The sequence below is a fragment of the Mustela nivalis genome (assembly GCF_964662115.1).
Source record: "Mustela nivalis genome assembly, chromosome: 1".
NCBI classification, from domain to species: Eukaryota; Metazoa; Chordata; class Mammalia; order Carnivora; family Mustelidae; genus Mustela; species Mustela nivalis.
Genome location: NC_139020.1, coordinates 48,683,521 through 48,711,296, shown reverse-complemented (window position 1 = coordinate 48,711,296; position 27,776 = coordinate 48,683,521). Strand labels below are relative to the sequence as shown.

The following is a 27,776-nucleotide window of genomic DNA, read 5'->3' as shown; positions in this document are numbered from 1 at the left end:
GTTTACTTGCTATTATTGTCAGTCAGTTTCCCTTGGTGGGCTGAGGAGGTGGAGTTTAAGAGAAGCCGATATCAAAAAGGGGTGGGGCCACAGAAACTGCCAATTTCAAATTTATACCCAGATTAAGATTACTGTGGGAAATAATTGTGCGAGACTGCTCTCCTGAAAGGTTTCAACGTGTTTTCATTGTCTAATGGATTCCAGCATTTGGGGACGGTCATGGGGAGTCCCTGAGAATCTGGTGAAAGCTGTGTACTGTCCAAGGAAAATGTAGTTTTTGCACACAATTCCACGGGGTCGACAGACCTCTTAGAACCATCGATGCTCTTCACCCCCAACAAGAAGTCACGGCCCCCAGATAATGACCCCCTGGTCTAAACTGTTAAGAGAGGCCTTAACCCTCAGCCCGGCCCCCGATCCAGAAGGCTGCTGCGGAGCCTCGGAGCTGTAACCAAAACAAAGGAGCTCGGCTCGTGCCCGGCGACTCCCGGCCACAGAAGCACCCACACCTCACGCTCCGCTGGGGAGCGACCAAACCGGATCCCAGGACCTGGTCTGCAGAACAAAGTGTGGATATCTGTGGGCTCTCGGTCACCCTCAATTTTATCACTGCCAAGGAACACTTCCAAAAAAGGATTTAACGTCGGTCTAAGAGCTATGTTTGAAAGAGGGTTTCCTGAACGGGATAAGAAGACAGAGGATAAGGGAGACGCGTAAAGCGACATATGGAGATCCGGGAATTTTCACTTGGGCATCCAGAATTCAAAGTAAAAATCCAAAAAAGGTCACCGCAGTCCGAAACCCACCATCCAGGCAGCCTCAGAAGCGCGGGAGCTAAGGCGCCCGACCGCGCGGAGGACCCTGGGGATGTAGTTCCCAGCTCGGCCCTCTTCTCAAAGCTGCAGAGCTAGGCAGCACCCCGGAACTCCAACTCCCAGAGGGCAGCGCGGCTTCGCGACGCCCACAGCCCCGCGTCTAAAGAACTGGTACAGAACTGCACCCCCAAACCTAGGCTTCTTCTCTCGACCAGGTAACTATTTAATTTAGTTCCATGGTGTAAACTTTGGGATCCAAGGGAGGGGGGTGTCGCCTTACCTTCTCCAGGAGGCAAAGCCGCGTCGACGCGCGCCACCGCCATACTTCCCGCTTGCTAATAATACCAAGCAACCGTCCTCCAGCTGCTCCGTGGAGCTTGGAGTCTGGAGGAGGGAGCCGGAAACTACAGCTCCCAGGATGCACGGCAACCAGACGGCCCAATTGGTTGCTGGCGTCTAATGATGTGAAACTCAGGTTTAGAATCTGAACCGCAGTGTGTTTAGGAACCCTGATCTGACAGATAAGCCAACTATTGTTAGATGATCTTTCCCCTCCCTTTTCTAGACGTTTGTGAAATTTAACACTTTTACCTTTGAGATTATTATAATGTCGTTATTTAATGCAGATCGGATTTCAGCGCTCTCTGCTACAAGCCTCTATGGCGGCTGCCCCTTTTGACAATTCTGAATCAATTCAAAGTTTTCTACTCTGCTATAGGAATGACTTGGGCAATCTTGTTGAGATAGTCAAAATGGATATATTTCACTTGAAAATTTAAAGCATTCCCGGATAGAAGGTTTTGTGCAGTATTTTTAAGTGGTTCTTGAATACTTAACAGAACTTTAGACCTGAGGGTATATCTAATGAAGTATGAACCTGGAACTTTTGCAGGGAATATACGAAAGAATTTTACAGTATATTCTCCAAACTCAAGAATTACACTGCCTAACTCGAGGGGAGTAGGCTCACACTTTTGCTTTAACTATTACCTGCTAACTAGTATGATTTTAACTATTAACACAAGATCTTAGCGAATGGAGAAAGAAATGTAAACAATCTTCAAAGAAGACTTGAAGGAGGACGTGAAGCGGAGCTAGGGCTTAGTAGATGGGGAGATATGCAGTATCAGATTATTATACAGTTCAGAGGTAGATGAAAAGACATTAGCATGGGCTGCAAGGTAGAGTCAGGTGGTAATGAAGGTGCTCTCATAGGAAATGAGAGACTAACCTAATAGCAGGACAGAATGTACAAAGGGAACTTCCAATCTCTATTACACATGCCTCCATTCCCTCTTGCAACCTTTATTCTGAACTCCCCTCTTTCTGAAACAGCAGTGTACCAAATCTCTGACAATTTGTGTTTGGTAAAATCCACTAACACTTTTAGATTTCTAGGCTCTTGATCCTGTGAACTTTCCCTCCTTTCTGGGATCTCCTCTGATCTCTGTGACTACACCCACCCTTAACGCTTTTTTTTTTTTTTTTTTTAATTTCAAGTGTTTATTTAAATTTCAGTTAACACATATGGTAAAATGAGTTTCAGGTATAGGGATGCCTGGGCGGCTCAGTCTGCTGAGGGACTCTTGATTTTAGTTCAGGTCATGATCTTGGGATTGTGGTGACTCGGGATCCAACCCTGCATTGGCCTCCACGCTCAATGGGAAGTCTGTTGGAGATTCTCTTTCCCTCTGCTCCTGCCTCCTGCTGTCACTCTAAAAAATAAATAAATGTGTTTTTAAAAAACTGAGTGTCAGGTGTAGAATTTAGTGATTCATCACTTGCATGTAACACCCATGCTCATCACAAGTGCCCACCTTACTACCCATCACCTATTTAACCCATTCCCTTGCCCACCTCCCCTCCATCAAACCTGTTTTCTGTAGTTAAGAGTCTCTTACGATTTTGCCTCCCTCTTTTTTCCCTTCCCCATGTTCATCTGTTTTGTTTCTTAAATTCCACCTATAAGTGAAATCATCTGGTATTTGTCTGTCTCTAACTCACACCCAACTTAACTTTTTCTCACTCGATTTCCTACTGTTTTATTCTCAAGACAAATTTCCTAGTTCTGAAGAGGTAATTAAGACTAGGAATCTTTCTCATCTAACCAAGAGACCCCTTATTTAGGAAACACAATCTTATATCACAGGTGTAAGAACAAAGCAGGTTTGAATACCGTCTCCAACTTTGTTTGCTGGAATACCTGGTAAGGATTGAAGGGCGTCTCTAGCTCAGGGAGGGAGAAAGGATAATGACCTGGGAGAGGGATCCTGGAAGCTCAGAGGGCACCAAAAGGAGCACAGGTTCCTGCACGTTTATAGCAACAGCAGAACCAGAATTTTGTCTGGTTAATCTGACCTAGAATCCAGAGGGAAGTATTCCCTTTATGGAATCAACTAAGTATAGCTGTGGATCCATAAAAGAGTGGCCAGATGTTCCTGGGCACAGTCCCACATCCTAAGTGAACGAGCAACCCTTTAAAATCACACTTCAGAAACTCTTGTGCTTAAGATACAGCATGTACATCTAAAATCAAATTGCTACACTGTAACTAAACTGTCTCATCTTGTGTATATATATTGAACTTTGCAAGTTCAAATCAAATAGGATTCTACTAACCAACACTATGAACCTCTCAACAAAGTAGCATTTGGTGGGCGGGCGCGGGGTGGGGGGTGTCAGGCCTAGGCTCCATAATACTTTTCCTTTCTATCAGCAAGGTATACCTGATCTCTGCAACAGCGGATTGCCCTGACTTGTATCCTGCAGTTCTAAAGCATCTGCCCAGGGCTACAGGCAGAGAGATAAGTAAAACACCTTTGTTAATCTTTTCCTCAAATACTTTTCTCTTGTAATTCAACTTTTGAGCACTAGCATAATCTATCTGTCCTCATCCTACCTCTCACCTTTCATTCCACTACTTTTCACTTGGTGTTTTTGAATGAGAGGTTGACAGAATGAAACTTGTGTTTAAAAAGGTTAAAAGGCTCATATAACACGGAGGAACTGAAGAGTAGAACAGTGGCAGGAAGGAGACTGTTCTAATAGTGGATGGTAACCTTTAACAGCAGTTTCAGTTTAGATAACACAAAGAGATGGGAAACTAAAACATTTGTGGATAGTGCAATGTATCTTGATAAAACACAGGAGGTCTTCTAATTAGGATGAAAGCTTATATTTTTAAAAAGTAAATGTAATAATAACTTTGAAGTTTTAAAGTTTTAAAATGGCAAAGCTCTTAATGATGCAGACTGGCCAGGTCTAAGGACCCAGAGGGGTTCCCACAGGACCAGCTAACAGGATCCTTGGCTTCATGCAGGAAAGAAATCAAATTGAGCTGAGAGGAAGTGAAAGCAGAGTTTACTGAAGATATAGAGAGAGCAGATACAGATGGAGCATCTGGGAGACTCAGAAAGGAAAAGGAAAATGCATCTCGTCTTTGCTTGGTGTCTGGGTTTTTACTGAAAATGGTGGTGAGGTATACATGTCCTGTCCTGCATCTAGGAACTGGTCAAAACAAGGGCAAATACTCAGGTGTCCTCCATAAATCACTTACAGCCTGGAGCCAGGGATCTAGGTGTCAAGGTGTCTGGAGTCAGTGGTCTTGGAAAATATTCATGATGACCCCGACTTGTCACTGCTTAGATGTTACCTATTGTGCTGGAAGATGCCCCAAAAAATCATTAACTCCTTGACATTTACAAGGAGGACATACAATTATTGGCACTTTAAGCCATGTGTATGTAGGGCAGGATTTCAGATCCTAGCAAGAATATAAGCAGGAAAAGGAGCAAAAAAAAAAAAAAAAAAAAGTTTTCTTTCATGGGGTCCTTTTAGTTTCTGTCTCAATATAAAGAATTTTGACACTGTAAAGGTTTTTGAAATGTGCTAATTTTTACAATATAAAATCTTTATATGAAAGTTTAGGTGCCTTTCTTCTTTGGTTAGTATTCATTGGTAGATTCTTATGGTCCTACTCCCTTATCTGTGACCTATGACATGGAAGGAAAGACTGCCACTATGATATATTTATCCATGGGTTATCTAGAAATCCTAAATGAGTACTAACTCTCCTCATTATTATTTATTATTATTTAATAGGCATTACACACACATGATAACAAAACCCGAACAGTGCAAAAGTTATACACTAACAGTTTCATATGTTTTGTCTGTTCACCTGTCTGGAAGAAAGGCTGCAATTTATTCAGATTATTGAAGTGGTCTGGAAATCAAAAAAGAAGGTTAGAACTGAAGTTAAAGAATTTCAGTAACAATGGGGCGCCTGGGTGGCTCAGTGGGTTAAGCCGCTGCCTTCAGCTCAGGTCATGATCTCAGGGTCCTGGGATCGAGTCCCGCATCGGCCTCTCTGCTCAGCGGGGAGCCTGCTTCTCTCTCTCTCTCTCTCCCTGCCTCTCTGCCTACTTGTGATCTCTCTATATCAAATAAATAAATAAAATCTTAAAAAAAAAAAAAAGAATTTCAGTAACAAAATTCTACAATAATATTTGGACAGAGAAGCTGGTTGCTCTTCCTTATTACTACAAAAAGGTTCCATTTAGGCTCTATCCAGAGATTAGGGGTGAACAAATAGGAAGCTCTTCCAGATAGAGGAAACAAAACGGGATGGGGAACCAGTGAATGACTTTCTCCACCATGCCCACTGGATATAAACTGCTAGCTTACCATTCTCTAAAGCAATAAGATTTCTTTGGTGGACAGAACAGTCTTCAAGTATCAATTATCAATAAATAGATAAATTAATTATAAATAAATGCAAGGGCCAAAATAATGAATATAAATGACCTAGCCAACTCAAGATGAGATTCTAAAATTTTTATTTTTTCCTGATGTAATACATCAGCTAATACCTGTGGAAAAGAAAAAGTGGAAGTATAAACAAATTTCCAGAATAAAGCCTCTATGAGATATTTTTCAGGTGCCTTTTCATAATTAACTGGGTAAAAGTTGTCTTTGGTTTAAAAGAGTAATAAAAGGGGGTGCCTGGGTGACTCAGTGGGTTAAGCCACTGCCTTCGGCTCAGGTCATGATCTCAGGGTCCTGGGATCGAGTCCCGCATCGGGCTCTCTGCTCGGCAGGGAGCCTGCTTCCTCCTCTCTCTCTCTCTCTCTCTGCCTGCCTCTCTGCCTACTTGTGATCTCTCTCTGTCAAAAAAAAAAAAAAAAAAAGAGTAATAAAGGAATCCTTGACATTTTTATTTTATTCATCATGTCTTTTGAAGTGTTTCCAAAAGGAATTAAACCTATAAAAGGGATTCATCATATTTCCAGTTGAAAATTAAGTGAATGTGTAAATAAGAATTTCTCTTTCCTTTGTACTTGGAAAACTGCTTAAATCTCAAAAAGTTCATTTATGAGTGGTAGTATTACTCCCCACCCCCAACTTGATTCACTTTTTTTTTAATTAATTAATTTGAGAGAGAGTGAGCACAAGAGCGGGTGAGGGGCAGGAGAGGGAGAAAGAGAATCTCAAGCAGACTCCGCACTGAGTGCAGAACCTGGGACCCGATAGGGGGCTCCATGCAGGGTTCAGTCCCACGACCCCGAGGTCATGACCTGAGCTAAAATCAGGAGTTGGTCCCCCAACCAACTAAGCCACCCAGGTGCCCCTTGATTCATTTTTTTTTAAATGAGAGGGTATGACAGTTAATTTTATGTCAAGTTGGCTAGGCCACAGTACCCAGATATGTGATCAAACATTATTTTGGATGTTTCTATGAGAGTATTTTTGGGGTAAGATTTACATTTAAATTCATAGACTCTGAGTAAAGCAGAATGCCCTCCATATGTGGGGTGGCCTCATCCCAACATCTGAAGATATGAAGAGAACAAAAGACCGACCTCTGCCAAATAGCATGGAATTCTGTGGCAGACAGCCTTTGGATTTAACTGCAACATTAACTCCTTGCTGGGTTTCCAACAGCCCACCCTGCTAGTTTTGAACTTGGCAGGTTCCATAATCATGTGAGCCAATTCTTTACAATAAATCTCTTCCTATATATATGTGTGTGTACATACTATTAGTTCTCTCTCTGGAGAACCTGTAATACGGGGTGAGTGGGTGAGGGGAGGGGAAGAAGAATAATCAACTTCCTGAAATCTTTTTGGGGGGGTAGGGAGGCATAGAGCCCAACATGGGGCTTGAATTCACAACACTGAGATCAAGACCTGAATTGAGATCAGGAGTTGGATGCTTAGCTGAACGAGTCACCCAGGCTCCTCAATACTGAAGTTTTTATTCTATAATTATATAGGATGGTCCACCTCATTTGGGGCTCTGTTGACATCATATAGAGATATGAAAAATTTGTCCATTTGGAATAGACTTCTCTGAAGAGAAAGAAAATTCAGAGTTTAGGTGAATTGTGTGCCTCTGAGAGATGGCATATAACAGTGTGGCTGGTATAAGTGATCCATCTACAGTAATGATTAGAATAGCTTTGCTACACAGTTGCTTATGCACAGAATATAACAAATTTAATTAAAAAAAATAATATCCAAAGGAGTCTAAATATCTCGAGATGTCCTCTTTGCCCTTCAAAATACACTATTTTGAAATAATGTAGCATGTATCTGTTTATTCTTAAAAATATGTTATTGTAAAAATGTTAGAAAACAGGCAAGCAAAAAATAAAGTTTCCATAACCCTCCTACTGAGAGAAGTCACTGTTAACATGTTGGTGTGTTTCTTTCCAATCTCTTATTGGTGGGAATATATCTAGATCCTTGCCTCTCATATTTTTTTAAAACAAAAATGAGGGGCGCCTGGGTGGCTCAGTGGGTTAAGCCGCTGCCTTCGGCTCAGGTCATGATCCCAGGGTCCTGGGATCGAGCCCCACATTGGGCTCTCTGCTGGGCAGGGAGCCTGCTTCTTCCTCTCTCTTTCAGCCTGCCTCTCTGTCTACTTGTGATCTCTGTCTGTCAAATAAATAAATAAAATCTTAAAAAAAATGATTATATACTATACAAAATTTCAAAAAATATGCTTTGAGGGGCCACTGTGTGGTTCAGTGGGTTAAGCCTGTGCCTTCAGCTCAGGTCATGATCTCAGGGTCCTGGAATCGAGCCCCACAATTGGGTTCTCTGCTCAGCAGGGAGCCTGCTTCCCCCTCTCTCTGCTTGCCTCTCTGCCTATTTGTGATCTCCCTCTTTGTCAAATAAATAAATAAAATCTTTTAAAAAAATGCTTTGAAAATTTCTCTGTGATTTAATTTTGGCCATCTCATACCCTTTAAATATTTTTTTACTTTTTCTTCTTTTCCAATTGAAAGGATAATATCAAGCATAAAAATATAAAGAATACTGATATCCTGAGGAATGCAAATATATCTGTCAGCTTTTCTCTTCTGAAATTATACTTTTAAAATTTTGAAATCACTAGGATTTTCATACTTAACCACAATAAAAAATCTATAATACAGAAAGAAAAACTAAAATATTTTATATTATAAAATATAAACTCCCAACGGGTGCCTGGCTGGCTCAGTCCGTAGAGCATGTGACTCTTAATGTCAGGGTTGTGAGTTAAAATTCCACTGGGCATGGAACTTACTCAAAATTAAAAAAAAAAAAAGGAGGAGAGAAAACTAGAGAACAGAGAATGTTATGAAGAAAATCACAAACTCTTTTTCATCCCTTCAAATAAAATAAACTCAAAAGGCTACTTTATGTAGCTATTCTCCACAGGCAGTTGGGTAACTATGCCCTATAAGCTGAACCCTACCTCCTGCTTTTGTACAGTCTACAGCTGATTACAGCTTTTACATTTTATGTGGCTAGAAAAAAACAAAAGAATAGTAACAATTTATGACACATAAAATTATATGCAACTCAAATTTCAGTGCCCATAAATAAAATAGTTTTGGAATACAGCCGTACTTAATTACCTACTGTCTATGGCTGCATTTACAGAACAACAGAATATTCATAATTGACACCATATGTGTCATTCTTATCACTTCAGACTGCTGCTACATACTACAAATCACCAAAATATATTTTTACTTGACACCATTTCAAGTGCATGCATATCACCACACTGTGACATTTTTTTTTATTACTAACATATACCTGTCAAGCAAAATAAAAAAAGAAGTAGACTTAAGACATTCCATCTTCAAGATACAGTGAAATGTGATTATTTTATCAAATTAGATTGCAAAGCATTATGTTTATTATGCCATAACCATTATCTGTGCTTAAAGAATACAATATATGTCTACCTTACCATACTAACCAGCCATCACAATAGTCCCAAATCACAGCAATCAATCAGAATAATTAGAAAAATTTAACAGATATCTCATCATAATAAAATTTTTTCAAAGAAGAAAAGAAGAAAGAAAGCTGCAGTTGCTTAAGCAATGTATCCAGAGGGTGCCTGGGTGGCCCAGTGGGTGAAACCTCTGCCTTCCGCTCAGGTCATGATCTCAGGGTCCTGGGATCAAGTCCCACATCAGGCTCTCTGCTCAGCAGGAGCCTGCTTCCCTTTCTCTCTCTCTGCCTGCCTCTCTGCCTACTTGTGATCTCTCTCTGTCAAATAAATAAATTTTTTTATAAAATGTATCCAGAAAAAATAAACTGGTTTAAGACCATTAGCCTTTGGGTAAGAACAGCTGCTTTAGGTGTTAAAGCTCTGGGAACAGCACTGATAGTCAATTTAAATTATTTAGTGAAGGAAAATTATTTTGAATGTTTTCCACGGCTCTTAATAAATGTTACTGATACAGCTGATTTGTGCCTGTTTGTTCAGAAAGTCAACGTCTGAAATGACTGATGAATAGCCTCTAAGAATAGGCTGTATGAAACAGGTGAGAATATTCATAAAGAAGTTGAGAAAACATTAACTGATTATACCTGAAGTGAAATCAGCTATGATGTGTTTCAACTTAAGTAAGTAGGAAAAGGATCAGCTTAACAGACTTAATAAAACACCTATGAAAAGGTACGGTGTTATATACTATGATTGCAACATCATTGTACTATCAGTCAACAGGTACTTTGTGGAAAACATTTGAATTTACCATGTGTTATTGAACCAGTAGTGCTAACAGTAAACTACATTTGTTCTCATGGACTTCATTTGCTGTCAGTCTATGAATTCTTGTCAGAATTAGCAACTGAATATCTGACTTGCCCTACCACACAGCATTTGATAACTTTTTATTGTGATTTTTTTTTAAGATTTATTTATTTAGGGGCGTCTGGGTGGCTCAGTGGGTTAAGCCTCTGCCTTCGGCTCAGGTCATGGTCTCAGGGTCCTGCGACAGAGCCCCCCATCTGGCTCCCTGCTCAGCAGGGAGCCTGCTTCTCCCTCTCCTTCTGCTTGCAGCTCTGCCTACTTGTGCTCTCTCTCCATCTCTCTGTCAAATAAATAAAATCTTAAAAAAAAAAAGATTTATTTATTTACTCATTTGAGAGCACATGAGTACAAGCTGGGGGAGAGCCCCAGACAGAAAGGGGGAGAATCTCAAGCAGAATCCCTGCTAAGCACAGAGCCCAGTGGAGGGCACAATGCCACAACCCTGAGATCATGAGCTGAGCTGAAATCAAGAGTGGGATGCTCAATGGAATGAGCCACCCAGGCACCCCTATAGGATTTTTTTTTTTAAGCTTAGGGTGAAGACTGAAATTGTTCTAAATGAAAAGAACCCCCCCAGCAACCACTATTATGAAACACTGAGAGAAAGGCTTTAAAATTCATTTTTCGGGCAACTGGGTGGCTCCTTCTGTTAAGTGCCTGCCATCAGCTTAGGTCATGATCCTGGGTTCCTGGGATGAAGTCCTTCACTGGGCTCCCTGCTCAGTGGAGAGCCTGCTTCTCTCTCTGCCTCTGCTGTTCCCCCTGCTTATACACTCTCTTTCTCTGTCAAATAAATAAAATCTTAAAAAAAATTCATTTTGCTAATTTGCAAATGTTGATCATTTAATGATGCTTCTTAATGAACTCAACCTAAAATTGTAAAACACAGCACTTAGATGCAAAATTTATTCTATGGTAAAGTCATTTTGACAAAAAAATAACAAGTTTAAGCAAGTTTTATAAATTAAAACAAAAAGCAAGATCTCCATTCTCATACAAATTTGCAATGGTTATACTTTCAAGCTCAAACTACATTTTTAGCAGTATTGAAAGACCTCCAAGCAAATACAAAGGAAACTTGCATATTTCGAGACCCATTTAACTGTGTAACTGAGCTTTCATTTAACTTTCAATTGTAAATAATTATTAATCATGCTAAAAGGAAAATTTCCAAAGAATAATCTAATTCTATAACTGCCTTCTAGAAGATTGACATGCTCAATTATCATATGGACTGATATCAATATTTAGCAGTATTTATCTGGGTGAAAACATATTTTTCAAAGATGAAATATGTAAAACATCATTACAGGTCAGGATAAGCAAACAATCACTAGAAATTGATTTTGGTGGTAGGGAAAAACTTTGGACCCTAATTCAGAGAAATGTTTAGGGGCACCTGGGTGGTTTAGTCACTTGGGTGGCTACTTTCACCTCAGGTCATGATCTCCAGGTCCTGGGATTAAGTCCCACATCGGGCTCCTTGCTGGGCGAAGAGTCAGCTTCTCTCTCTCCCTTTGCCCCTCCCCCCACTCATACACACTCTCTCTCTCTCAAATAAATAAAATCTTTTAAAAAGAGAGAGAAATGTCCATCCTCCACCTCTCCCAAAAAGAATTTCATTTTTCTCTTTAGCAGACCTGTTTTATAAAAACTCATACTCAATACTGTGATTATATTTAAATTTCATCAAAGAAAATACTGTGAACATTTTTTTTCTCATTATATACCTACATAATGTCCTCAATCTTGCCTATTAGACCATAAAGCCTAAAATATTTACTATTTGCAGATCTCTGTTTTAGATGAACTACAATCTGAGTAGGAAGTTAGCCAGTGAAAGAGAGGAAAGGGGCATCTGGGTGGCTCAGTGGGTTGAGCCGCTGCTTTCGGCTCGGGTCATGATCTCAGGGTCCTGGGATCGAGTCCCGCATCGGGCTCTCTGCTCAGCAGGGAGCCTGCTTCCTCCTCTCTCTCTCTGCCTGCCTCTCTGCCTACTTGTGATCTCTGTCAAATAAATAAATAAAATCTTTAAAAAAAAAAAAAAAAAAGAAAGAGGAAAGATTTCCAGCCAAAGAAAATAGCTTGAGTACATGAGTAAGAACCAAAAGAATTAGTGGTGCCTGAGTGGCTCAGTTGTTAAGCATCTCATGATCCCAAGGTCCTGGAATTGAGTCCCTCATTGAGCCCCACATCCTGCTCCCTGATCAGCGGGAGGCCTACATTTCCCTCTCTCTCACTCCCCCTGCTTGTGTTTCCTCTCATGGTCTCTCTATGTATCAAATAAATAAATAAAATCTTTTTAAAAAACAGAATATATGAAAATAGTAATCAGTTACTACATACATACTGAACTATACAAACACCACTACTCTTGCATTTTTGAGCCAATTGGTAATACCAGTTTCTTCCTGAAGATGGCTCCCTTTAATTATTTCCCAACATCTTATTATGAAAAATTTCCAATATATAGAAAATCTGAAAGAATTCCATAGTGAGCACTCAAACTCACTACTTTGATTCTTTTTTTTTAAAGATTTTATTTATTTATTTGACAGAGAGAGATCACAAGTAGGCAGAGGCAGGCAGAGAGAGAAGAGGAAGCAGGTTCCCTGCTGAGCAGAGAGCCTGATGTGGGGCTCGATCCTAAGACCCTGAGATCATGACCCAAGTGGAAGGCAGCAGCTTAACCCACTGAGCCACCCAGGTGCCCCACTACTTTGATTCTTTTATCAACATTTTATCATGTTTGTTTTACAACATATCTATCCATTTATGTATCCCTTCATCCAGTTTTTTTGACATTTCAGTACACTCCCCTCTATTTACTTAAGCCAGTATTTAGTACTCAGTATGTACCTAGTTTCCTTTCTTTTAAAGTAACAGCTACATACAATGAAATGCTCAAATCTTAATGAATATTTCCTGAGGTGTTTTTTGTTTTGTTTTTTTTAGGATTTTATTTATTTATTTGAGTAGGGAGAAGAGCAGAGGGAGAGGGACAAGCAGACTCTGGTGCTGAGGGGGGCGCTGATGCAGGGTGGTGGTAGGGGGAGAGGGGCAGGAGGGCTTGATCCCATCACCCTGATATCATGACCTGAGACCAACTGAGCCACTTAGGCACGCTAAACACTCTCTGAGTTTTGACAAACTGTGTAGTTAACCCAAAAATCTATACAAATATAGAACATTACACAGAAAGTTCGCTTCTATACTTCCCACTCAATCCTTCTCTTCTCACTCAGAAGCAACCACTGTTGTGATTTTTTTCCCATCAAAATTTAGTTTTGCACAGTGTAGAACTCGATATATATAAAATCATACAGTAAGAATTTTTTTTTGGTAAGGCTACTTCTACTAAGCATAATGTTTTTGGTACTCATATGTTGATGTGTAAATCAAAAGTTCATTCCATTTTATTTCTGTGTAGTAGTCCATTGTATAAATATATATTATAGTTTGCTTATGTGTTTACTTACTGATGGGACACTCTATTGTTTCCTATGTTTTCCTGTATTTATTATGTATATAGCTGCTGTTCTTGTATAAAGTATTTAGGTTTTTTTTTAAAGATTTATCTTTTGATAGAGAGGGTACACAGGGGGCAGGGGGGAGCAGACAGAGAGGGAGAGAATCTTAGGTGCATTTCCACTGAGTTTGGAGCCCAACTATGGGCTTAATCCCATGAGATCATGACCTAAGTGGAAGCCAAGAGTCAGATGCTTAACTGACTGAACCACCCAGATGACCCTTATCTTTAAAGTTTTGTTTTGTTTTTAAGATTGTATTTATTTACTTGACAGAGAGAGAGTGAGAGCACAGGCAGGCAGAGCTGTAGGGAGAAGGAGAAGCAGACTCCCTATTGAGCAGAGAACCCACTGTGGAGCTCGATCCCAGGACCCTGAGATCATGACTCGAGCTGAAGACAAACACTTACATGACTGAGCCAACCAGGTACCCCTGTATTTTTGAAGTTTTATTTATTTACATAATCTCTATACCCAATGTGGGGCTCAAGGTCATGACCCTGAGATCAAAAGTCATGGGCTCTTCCAAACTGAGCCAGCAGGTTCCCCTAAAGTATTTTTTAATTAAAAAAAAAAATTAAATTACAGGATAATACAAACGGTGCTTACCCTTCCTATTTTCCAGGATTGAATTGTGGGACTTAAATCTTTCTATCCCAAAGCACATTATAATTCTTTGAAACTTTTTATTACAGAAAGTATTTAAAAGAGTCAGGGGCCTGGGTGGTTCAGTTAAGGGACTGGGCTGCCCTCAGCTCTGGTCAAGATCTTGGGCTCCCTGCTCAGTGGGGAGCCTGCTTCTCCCTCTGCCTGAAGTTCCGCTGCTTGTGCGCTCTCTCTGGTAAATAAATAAAATCTTAAAAAATAAATAAGAAATAAAAAATAATAATAAATAATAAAAGAATACATAACAATGTAGAAACTGTTTTAAGAACTCTGCTACCCAATACCAGCTTCAACTCTTATCCAGTCTTGGTCATTTTTTCATCCATGCCCTTACCCAGTGGCTACTCTCTCATTTTTTTTTTTAAGATTTTATTTCTGTGATAGAGATCACAAGTAGGCAGAGAGGCAGGCAAAGAGAGAGGGGGAAGCAGGCTCCCCACTGAGCAGAGAGCTGCGATTTGATGCAGGGCTTGATCCCAGTACCCTAAGATCATAACCTGAGCCAAAGGCAGAGGCTTAACTCACCAAGCCACCCAGGCACCCCTGCTCTCTCATTTTAAGACAAATCTCAAACATCATGCTATTTCATCTGTAAATATTTAGTATGTACCTGAAAATATAAGAACACTTTTTAAAATTGAACATGATCACAGTAAAATTAGAATACCTAAAGAACTAACAGTACATTTTAATATCATCAAAAATCCAAATCAATATTCAAATTACCCCCACGGTCTGTCCAGCATGTTTGTTCAAATCAGGCCTCAAATAAGACCCATACATTGCAATTGGTTGGAGAAGTTCTTAAATTTCTTTTAATCTGGGCACCTGGGTGGCTCAGTTGGTTAAGTGTCTGCCTTCAGCTCAAATCATGATCCCAGAATCCTGGGATAGAGCAGGGAGCCTGCTTCTCCCTTTGCCCCTCTATCTCTCTCTCTCATGAATGAATAAATAAAATACTTCTTAAAAATTTCTCAGGGCGCCTGAGTGGCTCAGTCCATTGGGCAGCTGCCTTCAGCTCAGGTCATAATCCCAGACCAGGGATTGATCCCCACATCAGAATCCCTGCTCAGCAGGGAGTCTGCTTCTCCTTCTGACCCTATCTCCTCTTGTACTCTCTCCTTCTCTCTCTCAAATAAATGAATAAAATTTTTAAAAACAATAAATAAAAAATAAATTAAATAAAATTTATTTTAATCCATAGGTAGAACCAACTTCAAGTTGTGCAACCAATGCAACTGAACGGGGCCTGACACTCAAGAGCATCCCACACCTGGGGTTTAATGCCCTGCATTTGCTGTCTTGGATAGTGGTAATTGTATCTTTGAATTTGTGTTCTTTAATGAAGTACAATGGGAATAATAGGGCATATGCCTGGGGTTTGGAGCCTCAGCTCACAGGCAGGTTCACTTCCTGCTGCTTCCTCACTTTCACACTGACTCCCAGCACCACACTCACCAAAGCAAGCCTGATGGCCTTCATTCAGCAAGCAGCTTGATGCCCACCCCCATCCAGGACCCAGGTACACAACACATCCCAGGGGATTGCCCGTTCACTGTGAGTTAGGCAGGAACACAGTATAAGGAGATGGCCAGCTTGACAGTGCCTCCCTCACTACCCCCGCCCTGCGTTGCAGCACATAACATGTTGGTCCAGATCTCACAGTAAGGGCAACCAAAGAGCTGGCTGGACCTCGTGTGTTCCAGTACATGCATCAAGTCACAAGGCAGGTCCCTGGGCACCTATGAGGGGCTACACTACTCTAGAGAATGTCCTTGCCTGAGGAAGCATGACATTAAACAGCAAATGAGAAAAGAGCATAAAACATCGAGATAGATTACTGAATAAAGGAAATAGCTTAATATTTTATATCTGTATCCTTCTATTTGAAAAAGGGGGGCCAACTTTCATTTTCACTGGGTCCTGAAAATTATTTGTGCAGGTAGTCCTATCCATAGGCTCTAATCTCTCTTTTTCCTTTCAATTCACATATTGTTGAAGAATTTAAGTCATCCTGCAGATGCCAATTGCATCCCTGTGGAATTGTTTCACAAGTTCCTGTCCCCTGTATATCATAAAATTAGTAGCTAGATATATGAAGACTTGATTAGATTTAGATTTTAAAGTTACTTCATAATTTTTATTTTAATAATACTTCATAATTTTATTTTTTAAGTAATCTCTATACCCAACGTAGGGCTCAAATCCATGATCCCAATATCGAGTTGTCTGTTCTACCAACTGAACCAGGTATGCACCCCATTAATGCTTCATAATTTTAAAGAAAGCTTCATAGTTTTTAATGTCATATGGTTTTTAAACCTACTAATTTTCTAATCTAGTTACTAGGCATTCATTTCAGAGCCTTCCCTGAAGTCAATGCCTGAGAATCTTCGGATTGACCAGCCTTCCAGGAACTATGGTGGTAGATTCTACTTTGGTTCAGTATTGCTCCAGATTCTAAAAAGGTATATCCCTCCCACACCTGTGAAGAGAATGCTATGGGGGGAAACACTAAAAATGGGGCTGAGTCATTCCAAAGGCATTCATGTTTACATTCCTGTTACTGTCTTACTGGAACTTTATGAGGCTTTTAGCACTGTTGAAACTTCCATAGGCTTCTCTGAAATGACTGTCATGGACTCTATCTCCTTTAACCTCATCTGTTCATCCTTCTTCAGATGATTCTCCCTCCATTCCCCTATCCCTTAAATACTGTATTTCTGGATTATTTTTTGCTGATTCACTCTAGTCCCTCTTTCTGGGGGTGGTAGACACAGAGATGCAATGTCCAGATCCCTCTACAAGCAAGGGCTTGCTGTCAAACAGTAGACATTGATCATTGTCACTGGTATCCCCACCTATCAGTAGGATCTGGCTCAGCTACTAAGAACACCTTACTTGGGTCATGATCTCTCTGGGGCAACACACATCTGGTGACAACGTGGGAGTATAAACAGAGTTGATTATTTCGTCAAACATGGAATACTCAGGCAGTAACTGTTCCAGAGCTCCCGCTGGGGTTGACTGAGGTTTGGTTGAGCCAGTAATTTATTTAACTTCTGCCACATATTGCTTTCTCCCCTCTCCTTTCATAGGACTTGATCCCTAATAAACGTCTTACATCCTAAACACAGTCTCAAGAAATGCTTCCAAAGAAGGCAGCCTGTAATACTAGGTGATATCACCACACATTCTATCACCTGTATGTCCATTACTCTTAAAATATACCATATTACAAACGCTCCTTTGAATTTGTTTAACTTCCTAAAACACAGCTCCACCTTAATGTACTATAGGCATCTTGAGCTCTGACTTTGCAAAAGCGACCCTTTACCCCACAAACATGCTCCTTTCTTTTTATCTGTCCTTTAGACAAATGATATAATTATTCACTAAGTTCCCATCTTCACAATTTCCTTACCTCTTCTATTAACTATCCATTGCTATGTCAACTCCTAAACATAATGGTTTAAAACAACAAGCATTTATGATCTCAGCGTTTCTCTGGGATAGGAATTCAAGACAGTTTATCTGAGTGGAAACATAAGAGCAAGGAACATGTTCTGTCCCTAAGCTTCCAGAGTCTGGAGCAAGGATATGTTGATTTCAGCCCAATGTTATTCATGTTAGACTTCTGGCCTGCAGAACCAAAAGAATGTATTTCTGAACTTTTAAATTACCAAGTTTGTGGTTAATTTGTTATAGTGACCACAGAAAGCTAATACAGCAAGTAAGCATATGTAAGAGGTGAAGAAGCAATGAACAGAAGAATGATCTTTTCTCAGGAACTTTAAGAGGCGGAGAAGAAGGCCAACTTTGGTTCAGTATTGTTCCATAAGGAAATGAATGAGAAGAAAGGACAGCTGAGCCTTTTGCCTATAAAAGAGAATGTAAGGTGGGGTGCCTGAGTGGCTCAACTGCTTAAGTGCCCAACTCTTGGTCTCAGCTCAGGTCTTGATCTCAGGGTTGTAAGTTCAAGGCCTGCGTTAGGCTCCAAATGAAAAAATAAAAGAAGGGGCTCCTGGATGGCTCAGTGGGTTAAGCCTCTGTCTTTGGCTCAAGTCATGATCTAGGGGTCCTGGGATAGAGCCCCGCACGGGGATAGAGCCCCACACTGGGCTCTCTGCTCAGTGGGGAGCCTGTGTCCCCATCTCTCTCTGTCTGCCTCTCTGCCTACTTGTGATCTTTCTGTCAAATAAATAAATAAAATCTTTTTAAAAATAAAATAATAAAAGAGAATGTAAGGATAAAGTAACCAAAAATTTATGGATGCTGTTGGAAGCTGTCTTATACTATATAAAATACTTTTAGGGGCTTTTGTATACCCTCTTCCTATTCTAAGAGTATTTGAGCACAATTTAGGGTGTGATAAACACAATGTGTTACAAAGAACCCTGTGTTGCCAACCCAAGAATGCCCTCCAAGAAAGAGTAAAAGAACGAACTAAAATCCCTAAGATCTAGTTTTCTGCTTTTCCTCCACAGAGCTACTCAGACCAAACTGAATTTTGAAGACCAGTAAAATAAAATCTTCCTAAAATGCTTGGGAAGGTACTATAAATTCTGGGGTTCTGTGGACCAATTCCTGCTTGTACATCTGGGCTCCATCCTCTACTCATATCCAGCTGGGCTCGGAGATTGTAGAAGCCAGGTGGTTTTCTTCTCGCTCTCTTTCTTTTTCTTTAGTGATCAAACATTAATCAGCGGTGATTTAAAACCAAGAGAACTATATGAATGTCAGGTGACTAAAGTTCATCAAGCCATGGAAGCCTGAGGCATCCATCTGCCTACAGTCTATTTGGAGAATGTCTTCCAAGTATACTAGGTATTCTGAAAAGCTGGTCAGAGCTGGTCAGACTGTCAAATTCCTCCTCTTCTCTTTTCAATTCCATGCTGATCTTTATTAATTCATTTTTTAAATTTTATTTTTCACCCAAGGTGGAGATCAAACTCACAATCCCAAGATCAAGAGTCACACGCTCCACTGACTGAACCAGCCAGGTGGCCATTAACTTGTTCTTGAGACTGGTCCAACATAACTCTACAGCTTTCTTAATATCAGTCGGCCACGTTATTGGACTTTTCAAACCTTTTTAACTACCTTTTTAGAGTAAGCAGCTTATATAGGCAGCATCAGTCAATCCTTATATTTGGTTTCCTAGTCAAATACTCCCAACACACAATTCAAGAATTGTCTCTTGCCACTTCCCAACACGCTTGTTTCTAGCGTCACTTAAGGGCTCAAGCAATAGAAGCACTGGCCCTCCCTGTGGGCTTGGCCAGAGCTCCCTTTTCCAGGTCTCCAGACAAAAGCTTTGCCCTTCTCTGTGCAACCACCCACCAGTTCCTGGACTGCAGTTCGCAGAAGTTGAAATCTACCTTTTCCCAGACAGGCAGCTGTCATTTTGCAGTGCTTCAGCGGTTACTTAATAGGGGTTTTGTAACCTGAATAAACTAATGAAAATTATTTGGCATAATTCCTGGCACAGAAAGAGAATTCAATGAATGCTAATCATAATTAATGCAAGGCGCCGTCATGTACAATTCGATTAGCAAGGCGTGGGAGACAGTTCAGATGTCATTACTATTTTCCAAAAGTGAAACGATAAAATTTAATTGTGTTGGTTGTGGAAATGGGCCAACATGGAAGGCAAAATGTGACTTTAAGTTTACCTGTGGGTATTGTCTGCAGATCACTAAACTATGGAGTTCACATTCCGTGCTGCAGGACGACGGCTCTAGGACACTTGGCCGTGGGAGAGAGAATGACTCAGAAAACCACCACCAGCCTAAGTGACCGTCAACCTTCGTCTCGCTCGGAGAACAGGCACGGCTTCCAGAGGAAAGAGGCGGCGGTGATAGACGTCATCACTGAGCGCCGGGGTTAGCGAAGGGACTAGGGGGAGGAGATTGCCCTACTGCCTTATAAGGCTTCTTCCCATGATCCTCTCTTTCTTTTCACCATCTTTCCTTCTTCGTGGCTGCTGCAGCTATGAAGTGAGCAAGAACTTGGGACCCCAATCCGCTTCCATCCTCGGGCATAGCTCCTCTCCCGCGTTCTGGGTTTCGCTTCTCCTTGCCGTAGACACTCTCCCTAATGGGCTTTCGCTTTTTGTTACAGGGTCGAGCTGTGCAGTTTCAGTGGGTACAAGATTTACCCCGGACATGGCAGGCGCTACGCCAGGACCGACGGGAAGGTGAAAGGCCACGTCGCTCAAACGCAGCTTGTGCTCTTAAGAGGAGAGACCGGTCTAATTCGGTCTGAGCGTGTTCATTTACCGCGTCGTTCTCGGTCCCTGAAAGGCTTGTTTCCGGGACCGTGTGGGCAGTGGTTGTTAGGATCAGAAGCCTCTTAAGTGAGCCATTCTTGAGGTTTGATCTAGGGTGAGGTCGGAAATGGAGTTTGGGTAACTCAGATGTCCGGGAAGTGGGCAACCGAAGTATGTGGCTATTTGAGGGGGACCACATCCTCTTAATGCCGGTAGGCACGGGAGCTAGGTGCCTCCTGGAATTTGATACCCCGCCCTCTCCCGCGGTGTGAGCTTCGGTTTCCCGCTTTCTCTGTAAGACAGGACAAACCCCAGAGCCTTCGCGGTGCCACCCCAAGTTGTGTGACCCAGGCCTGTTGGTCTCTGCGGGACAAATGAGGGGACAGAACTAGAGTATTGAGAGTTCCAAGCTCAGCCTCCTGCGTTGCCTAGTTGAGGAGGTGACTTCTTTGAACTCCTTTTCTACAGGTTTTCCAGTTTCTTAACGCAAAATGCGAGTCCGCATTCCTTTCCAAGAGGAATCCTCGACAGATAAACTGGACTGTCCTCTACAGAAGAAAGCACAAAAAGGGACAATCGGTAAGTACAGTGCAGTTCGATCTTGGGGGCTCTGAAGTTTAAACTAAGCATCAGTTGCTGCTCTGTGAAATTGTCCTAAATGAGACAGTCTGGGAAAGCGCTCTTAACGCTGTAAAGCACGAGTGATAAAAAAAAATCTCCTTATACATCACAGGCTCACAGGAATGTTGGATTGAAATTTGAAAGCATCCCCTTGCCAGAGTCCGATAAATGTCATTTATGCACACTTGAGTTATAAGGCACCGTGGAGGTAATTAAGGGACTCCAGTGGGTAGAAATTAAATAGTATGGCAACTTGGTTTTGAATATGTTTGTAGGATTAGTCCTAATGGACTTCAGTGGAATCTTGTAGCATATTAGTTTGTTCTCAAGACTGAATGTATTTTGAAGTGCTCTTTAGCTTGTTGGAGATTTTTGAGGAAAAAAAACCGCCATGGCAATGGGGTTAGTATTCAGGAGGCTTGGGATATTTTAGTGAACACCTCCTGGGTGAAAGAGCACAGATATTGTGGGAGTTCAGAGGAAGAAAACATTTCTAACTTAAAAGTAGATTTGACACATCCATTAGGACAGTCCTTATCCAGTAAAGGGGTGGGGGGATTACCAGTGTTGCTGAGGATGTGGGAAAAATAGAACTTTTGTGCATTGCTGAATGTGAGATGGTACAAGCACTGTGCAGATAATTTCAGTTTCTCAAAAAGTTAAATGGAACTATATCCAGCAACCCCACTTCTAGAAATATACCCAAGAAAACTGTTAAGCGGGAACTTAATACAGATCATTTCTATGCCAATGTTCATAGCACTGTTACTCTCAATAGCCAAAAGATGGAAATGGCCCATAAGCGGGTGAATGGATAACAAAATGTTACATACATATGAAGGAGTATTACTCGGCCTTAAAAAGCTGGTAACTAGCCAGTATGGATTAACCTTTAAGACATTGTGCTAAATGAAATAAGCCAGATACAGAAGAACAAGTAACATATGATTCCACCTTTATGGGGTATCCACAGTGGCAAATTCATAAAGACAAAGTAGAGGTTACCAGAGGCCGGGCAGAGGAAGGGAGGAATGGTGGAGGGCTATTTAATGGATGTAGAGTTCGGAATGATGAAGTTACAGAAATGGACAGTGGTGGTAGTTACACACAACATTGTGAATGTGCTTAATGCTGCTGAGTTACACACCTACAAATGCTTTAAGATGGTTAATGTTACATATCTTATTTGCAAAAGTTGGAATTTTACTGTCTTGATTCCTGGACATCCCATACTTGGTAGGTTTCTTGTAATAAGTCATTTTCCAGTTGATTTTCTTCTAGTGACAGTCCTTCGGGTAAAAATAAAATAGGTGAGTTGAGGTTTGATAGTTTCTTTTTTTTTTTTTTTTCCCGGAAATAAATTGTTTACCATAAACAGTCTTACTGAAATCACTTTTGAAGTGGCTCACCTGAGTGGCTCAGTTGGTAAATTGTCTTGACTCCTGCTTCCTGCTTAGGTCATGGTCTCATGGTTGTGGAATTGAGCCCGACTGGGCTCCAAGTGCAGACTCTGCTTGGGATTCTTTATCCCTACCCTTCTTTTTTTTTCAAGATTTTTATTTGTTTATTTGATAGACAGATAGGCAGGCAGAGAGAGAGAGGGAAGCAGGCTTCCTCGGAGCAGAGAGCCCTATGCGGGACTCGATCCCAGGACCCTGAGATCATGACCTGAGCCGAAGGCAGCGGCTTAACCCACTGAGCCATCCAAGCACCCTATCCCTCCCCTTCTGCCCCTCTTCACTCGCACACACATGCTCCCCCCTCTTTCTCCTAAATAAATAAATCTTGAAGAAAAAGGAAAAAAAAAACTTTTTTTTTTTTTTTTTAAGATTTTATTTATTTATTTGACAGAGAGAGATCACAGTAGACAGATAGAGGCAGGCAGAGAGAGAGAGGGAAGCAGGCTTCCTCGGAGCAGAGATCCCGATGTGGGACTCGATCCCAAGATCCTGAGATCATGACCTGAGCCGAAGGCAGCGGCTTAACCCACTGAGCCACCCAGGTGCCCGGAAAAAAAAAACTTTTGAAGTACCATCCAGTTAACTTCATCATCAGCGTTTTACTTTTGCCTTTTTAACGTAGTAAAAAATGGCCAGGATTTGTCAGAGATTATTTAACTAATTATAATTGGAAAGTTTATCTGCCTGTTTTAGTATTTTATATATATTCTTTTTCTTCTTTTTTTTTTTAAGATTTTATTTATTTATTTGACAGAGATCACAAGTAGGCAGAGAGGGAAGCAGGCTCCCTGCTGAGCAGAGATTTCCCGATGCGGGACTTGATCCCAGGATCCTGAGATCATGACCTGAGCAGAAAGCAGCAGCTTAACCCACTGAGCCACCCAGGCGCCACTTTTATATATATTCTTTATATATTTATTTTCAAATGATTGCATGAATTATTTTTGTTGCTATGCTCTGAATGTATACCCTTTAAATTCATACGGTGAAATCTAACTCCCAGAGTGATGATACTAAGAGGGAAGACCTTTAGGATGCTTGCCCTCAGGAATGGAAATAGTGTTCTTACCTTTAAAAAAAGAAAAAAAAAGTTGTTTATCAGGTTCTCAGTATGGTATTTTGTTGTAGTAGCCCAAGCTCACTAAGATGAATACAAATCTTAAGATTTTGTTTCCCCCATGTTCATGAAGCAAGGTTCATAAGTACACTCCATTTTTTTTTTTGTTTTGTTTTGTAGGAAGAAATTCAAAAGAAAAGAACCCGCCGTGCAGTCAAATTCCAGAGGGCCATCACTGGTGCATCTCTTGCTGACATAATGGCCAAGAGGAATCAGAAACCTGAAGTTAGGAAGGCACAACGAGAACAGGCCATCAGGTGAGGAAGCCTTCATTACGAGGATTTCAGCTGTTGGGATGGATTAAGGTTATGTTCAGATTTGTAGACATATGAATCTTAATTTATGTTATTTTGTGTTTTGATACTTGCATCTATATAGAGATTGCCAGTCATAAATATTAAAGTTTAATAATGCAGAAGTTTATAATATAGTATATAGTATATATAGTATATACTTAATGACTTGTTGAAATTTTTTATGCAATTAAAGCTACTGCACAATTGCTAATCTCTGTTAAGCTGACTTGGTGGTTAATGATATTTATTGACAAACTCTTGAGATTTATCCTACAAATAATTGCAGATGGGGAAGGAATATGATAATTCCTTCCCAAAACACTCTAGCCCCTTACTAATAAACTCTACTCTTAGGGAGTAAAACACATTACCTTAAGTTATTTTTAACTCCACAGGGCTGCCAAGGAAGCAAAAAAGGCTAAGCAAGCATCTAAAAAGACAGCAATGGCTGCTGCTAAGGTAATTATGAGATTGTCTTGGATTTCTTATTTAAAGTAACAGGAGGGGCCCTGGCTAGCTCACATGTAGCATGTGACCCTTGACCTTGGGATCGTGAACTCAAGCCCTATGTTGGTATAGAGATTACTTTAAAAAATAAGTAATAAGTAACAGGAAAATTTATTTTTAATTCAAATTCTGATTAATAAAAGCTTCAAGTTTTTAAGGAATTCAGCACAGGGCTTCAGTGAAAACGATGTTTATAACCTGTTTCTTTTTTTCTTTTTTTAATATTTTTATTTCTTTATTTAACAGAGATCACAAGTAGGCAGAGAGGCAGGCAGAGAGAGAGAGGAGGAAGCAGGTTCCCCGTGGAACAGAGAGCCAGATGTGGGGCTCAATCCCAAGACCCTGGGATCATGACCTGAGCCAAAGGCAGAGGCTTTAACCCACTGAGTCACCCAGGCACCCCCATAACTGGGGTGGAAGATTTCAGAGGTCCTTTTCCAGACAAAAATTGGGAAAGGGGAAAATAAAGGTGGCTTTTGTTTTTATTTAAAGTTTTCAGTAACAGTACAGGGTTGGCCCAGTTTTCTCCATGTTATCAATTTAGATAACCATAGTAAAATTTTCACAGCCATTGGTCTCAGGTGACTAAGAATGTCCTTTTTCTGTTCTGAGGACACAGTTCAGGGTCCCACACACATATCTCCTCACTTATTCCCTCCAGTCTGTGATGATATCTTTTTTTTTTTTTTCCCCTGTTTACATACGTAGAAGTGGACTTTTGACTTCTCAGGAGGGTGACTTTTTTTTTTATTCAGTGTTTAGAATTCATTGTTTATGCATCACAGCCAATGCTCCATGCAATATGTGCCCTCCATATGTGCCACCAGGCTCCCCCAACCCCCCCACCCCCCTCCCCTCCAAAACCCTCAGTTTGTTTCTCAGAGTCCACAGTGTCTCATGGTTCATCTCCCCCTCCAGTTTCCCCCACCTCAGTTCTCTCTGTCTCCCCATGTCCTCTGTGTTATTCCTTATGCTCCACAAGTAAGCAAAACCATATAATTGAGACTCACTGCTTGAAGGAGGAGGGTGACTTTTAAGAATATTGGGAATGTAGTTAAATAAGGGAAATCTAGAATACATAGAGAATCTGGACATGAGAAAGGTGATTTTAAAAAGTTGCATGGAGGGCACCTGGGTGGCTAAGTGGGTGAGGCTATGCCTTAGGCTCGGGTCATGATCCCAGGGTCCTGGAATTGAGCACCCCATCCAGCTTTCTGCTCAGCAGGGAGCCTGCTTCCCCCCGCCCCCCCTGCTTGTGATCTCTCTCCCTCTCTGTTAAATAAATAAGTAAAATATTTAAAAAAAAAAAAAAGTTGCATGGAATAATGCCACATAACATGTTATCTTTTTTACAGGCTCCCACGAAGGCAGCACCTAAGCAAAAGATCGTGAAGCCTGTGAAGGTTTCTGCACCCCGAGTTGGTGGAAAACGCTGAGTTGGTGGATCAGATTTTTAAATAAACATCTGACTATAACTATATTGTGGGTTTTTTTTTACTCTGAAAAGGGCATATATTGGGCCTACATTTAATAGCCGAAATAATCTTTTTGATTATTTTCTTATTGAGTACCCTTTTCCATGGTAGACACATTTTTGTATTGGGCTTGCCTTTTGTTCACTGGTATTTCATCTCTTACCATTAGTTGATAGCTGAGGTAGAAGTGGTTAAAACTTCAACTGTACTATTAATCTCTTGATTCCAGAAAATAAGCTTAAATGAAAAGAGTACAATTTCATTAGCATGTGAGTAGAATAACCTTAACAACTTTCCAAGATCGTTTGTTGAGCTGGGAATTAGAACCATAGTTAAAAATGCAAAAAGAAGGGGCGCCTGGGTGGCTCAGTGGGTTAAGCCTCTGCCTTCGGCTCAGGTCATGATCCCAGGGTCCTGGGATCCAGCCCCACATCGGGCTCTGCTCAGCAGGGAACCTGCTTCCCTCTCTCTGCCTGCTGCTCTGCCTACTTGTGATCTCTGTCTGTCAAATAAATAAATAAAATTTAAAAAAATGCAAAAAGAAAAATGGTAACCTGATGTTTAAGAAATACTTGTGTGGGGGCGCCTGGGTGGCTCAGTGGGTTAAGCCGCTGCCTTCGGCTCAGGTCATGATCTCGCGTCCTGGGATCGAGTCCCACATGGGGCTCTCTGCTCAGCAGGGAGCCTGCTTCCTCCTCTCTCTCTCTCTGCCTGCCTCTCCAACTACTTGTGATTTCTCTCTGTCAAATAAATAAATAAAATCTTTAAAAAAAAAAAAAAAAAAGAAATACTTGTGTGTAAAATGTGATAAGGAAGAGTAAATTTGAGTTAATAGGCCTGTGGGGGTGCCTCGGTTGCTCAATGGGTGAAAGCCTTGGTCTTCACCTGGTCATGATCCTGGGATTGAGCCAAGCATCAGGCACTCTGTCTGCTCAGCAGGGGGCCTGCTTCCCTTCCTCTCTGCCTTTCTGCCTACTTGTGATCTCTGTAAAATCTTGGAAAAAAAAAAAAAATAGGCCTGCGCTGGGATGCCTGGGTGGCTCATTTGGTTCAGTGTCTGCCTTTGGTTTGTTGTGATCCCAGGGTTCTAGGATGGAGTCCCACGTAGGTCTCCTTGCTCAGCAGGGAGCCTACTTCTCCCTCTCCTTGTGCTCTGACAAATCTTTAAAAAAGAAAAAAGTAGGCTTGCTCTGGGGTGCCTGCAGTTCAAGGCACTGAGCCCTGCGTTGAGTTCCCTACTTAGCAGGGAGTCTGCTTCTGCCTCTCCCTGTTTGCTGTTTGCATGCACTCTGTGTCTCTAAAATAAATAGAAAGTCTTTAAAAAAAGACGCTTCCACTTCATACAAGGTAGATCATCTTGTGTTCCATGCTGCCAAGTTAGGACTATATACAATGAATAAGCCTCATCCTCATTTGAGAAACCTGGTTTCACACACAGAATACTTAGGTAAAGGTAAAAATCACATCCCACCCTCTCCACACACACATTCTATCCAAGGCGATGGAACTAAATGATTGTTCTGTGTAGGTGATGTTAAATTCAAGCATTGTACTAGGTGCTGGGAATAAATATCCTTTTGGGGGACTTGAATACTAAAAATATGTGTAAAATCAATCCTAAAAAAATATGCAAGATACACTGGCTCTGGTTTAGAAACGTAAGCTTTTGCTTGGGGAGAAGATTGTTCTTATTGTGGTAGTGTTTTCTTTATGAAATTACAGGGAAAAATAAATCATTATTTAGCTATAAACAAGGAAAGCTTAGCCAATCAAAATACCCAACTTGAATTTAGAGTTACAGAGTTCTTTTTTTTTTTTTTTTTAAGATTTTATTTATTTATTTGACAGACAGAGATCACAAGCAGGCAGAGAGGCAGGCAGAGAGAGAGGAGGAAGCAGGCTCCCCACTGAGCAGAGAG

At 41.0% G+C, this 27,776-nt stretch overlaps 3 protein-coding genes and 2 long non-coding RNA genes across 8 annotated transcripts in view; 3 read left to right on the top strand and 2 right to left on the bottom strand.

Moving 5' to 3' along the window:
- Positions 1 to 1,342, bottom strand: part of CEP97 (centrosomal protein 97) — a 32,676-nt gene extending 31,334 nt beyond the window's left edge. For 3 of the 4 annotated variants that reach the window (XM_082696235.1, XM_082696236.1, XM_082696237.1), the window contains exon 1: positions 1,096 to 1,303. In XM_082696235.1, the coding sequence (XP_082552361.1) occupies positions 1,096 to 1,138 (43 nt within the window). In that variant the 5' untranslated portion in view covers positions 1,139 to 1,303. Of the gene's footprint in view, positions 1 to 1,095 lie in introns of all 4 variants that reach the window. The other variant, XM_082696234.1, reaches the window with a different exon arrangement.
- Positions 286 to 19,779, top strand: LOC309846854. Its single transcript, XR_014302153.1, has 5 exons — positions 286 to 1,030; positions 15,315 to 15,422; positions 16,287 to 16,360; positions 16,453 to 16,578; positions 18,799 to 19,779. It is a non-coding gene; the product is annotated as an uncharacterized lncRNA (long non-coding RNA).
- LOC309846849 lies at positions 2,288 to 5,086 on the bottom strand. The gene is made up of 2 exons (XR_014302145.1): positions 4,372 to 5,086; positions 2,288 to 2,530 (listed from the first exon to the last, which is right to left on the bottom strand). It is a non-coding gene; the product is annotated as an uncharacterized lncRNA (long non-coding RNA).
- Positions 19,780 to 19,979: 200 nt separating the features above from the next.
- Positions 19,980 to 25,860, top strand: RPL24 (ribosomal protein L24). Its single transcript, XM_082696467.1, has 6 exons — positions 19,980 to 20,109; positions 20,234 to 20,309; positions 20,850 to 20,960; positions 23,700 to 23,836; positions 24,271 to 24,334; positions 25,738 to 25,860. The coding sequence occupies exons 1-6, from the start codon at positions 20,105 to 20,107 to the stop codon at positions 25,816 to 25,818; spliced, it is 474 nt and encodes a 157-aa protein (XP_082552593.1). The 5' UTR covers positions 19,980 to 20,104; the 3' UTR covers positions 25,819 to 25,860.
- Positions 25,861 to 27,361: 1,501 nt separating this feature from the next.
- ZBTB11 (zinc finger and BTB domain containing 11) overlaps positions 27,362 to 27,776 on the top strand; it is a 32,580-nt gene continuing 32,165 nt past the window's right edge. Inside the window, exon 1 of the mRNA XM_082696183.1 lies at positions 27,362 to 27,659. The gene's annotated coding sequence lies outside the window, so the exon portion shown is untranslated. The remainder of the gene's footprint in view (positions 27,660 to 27,776) is intronic.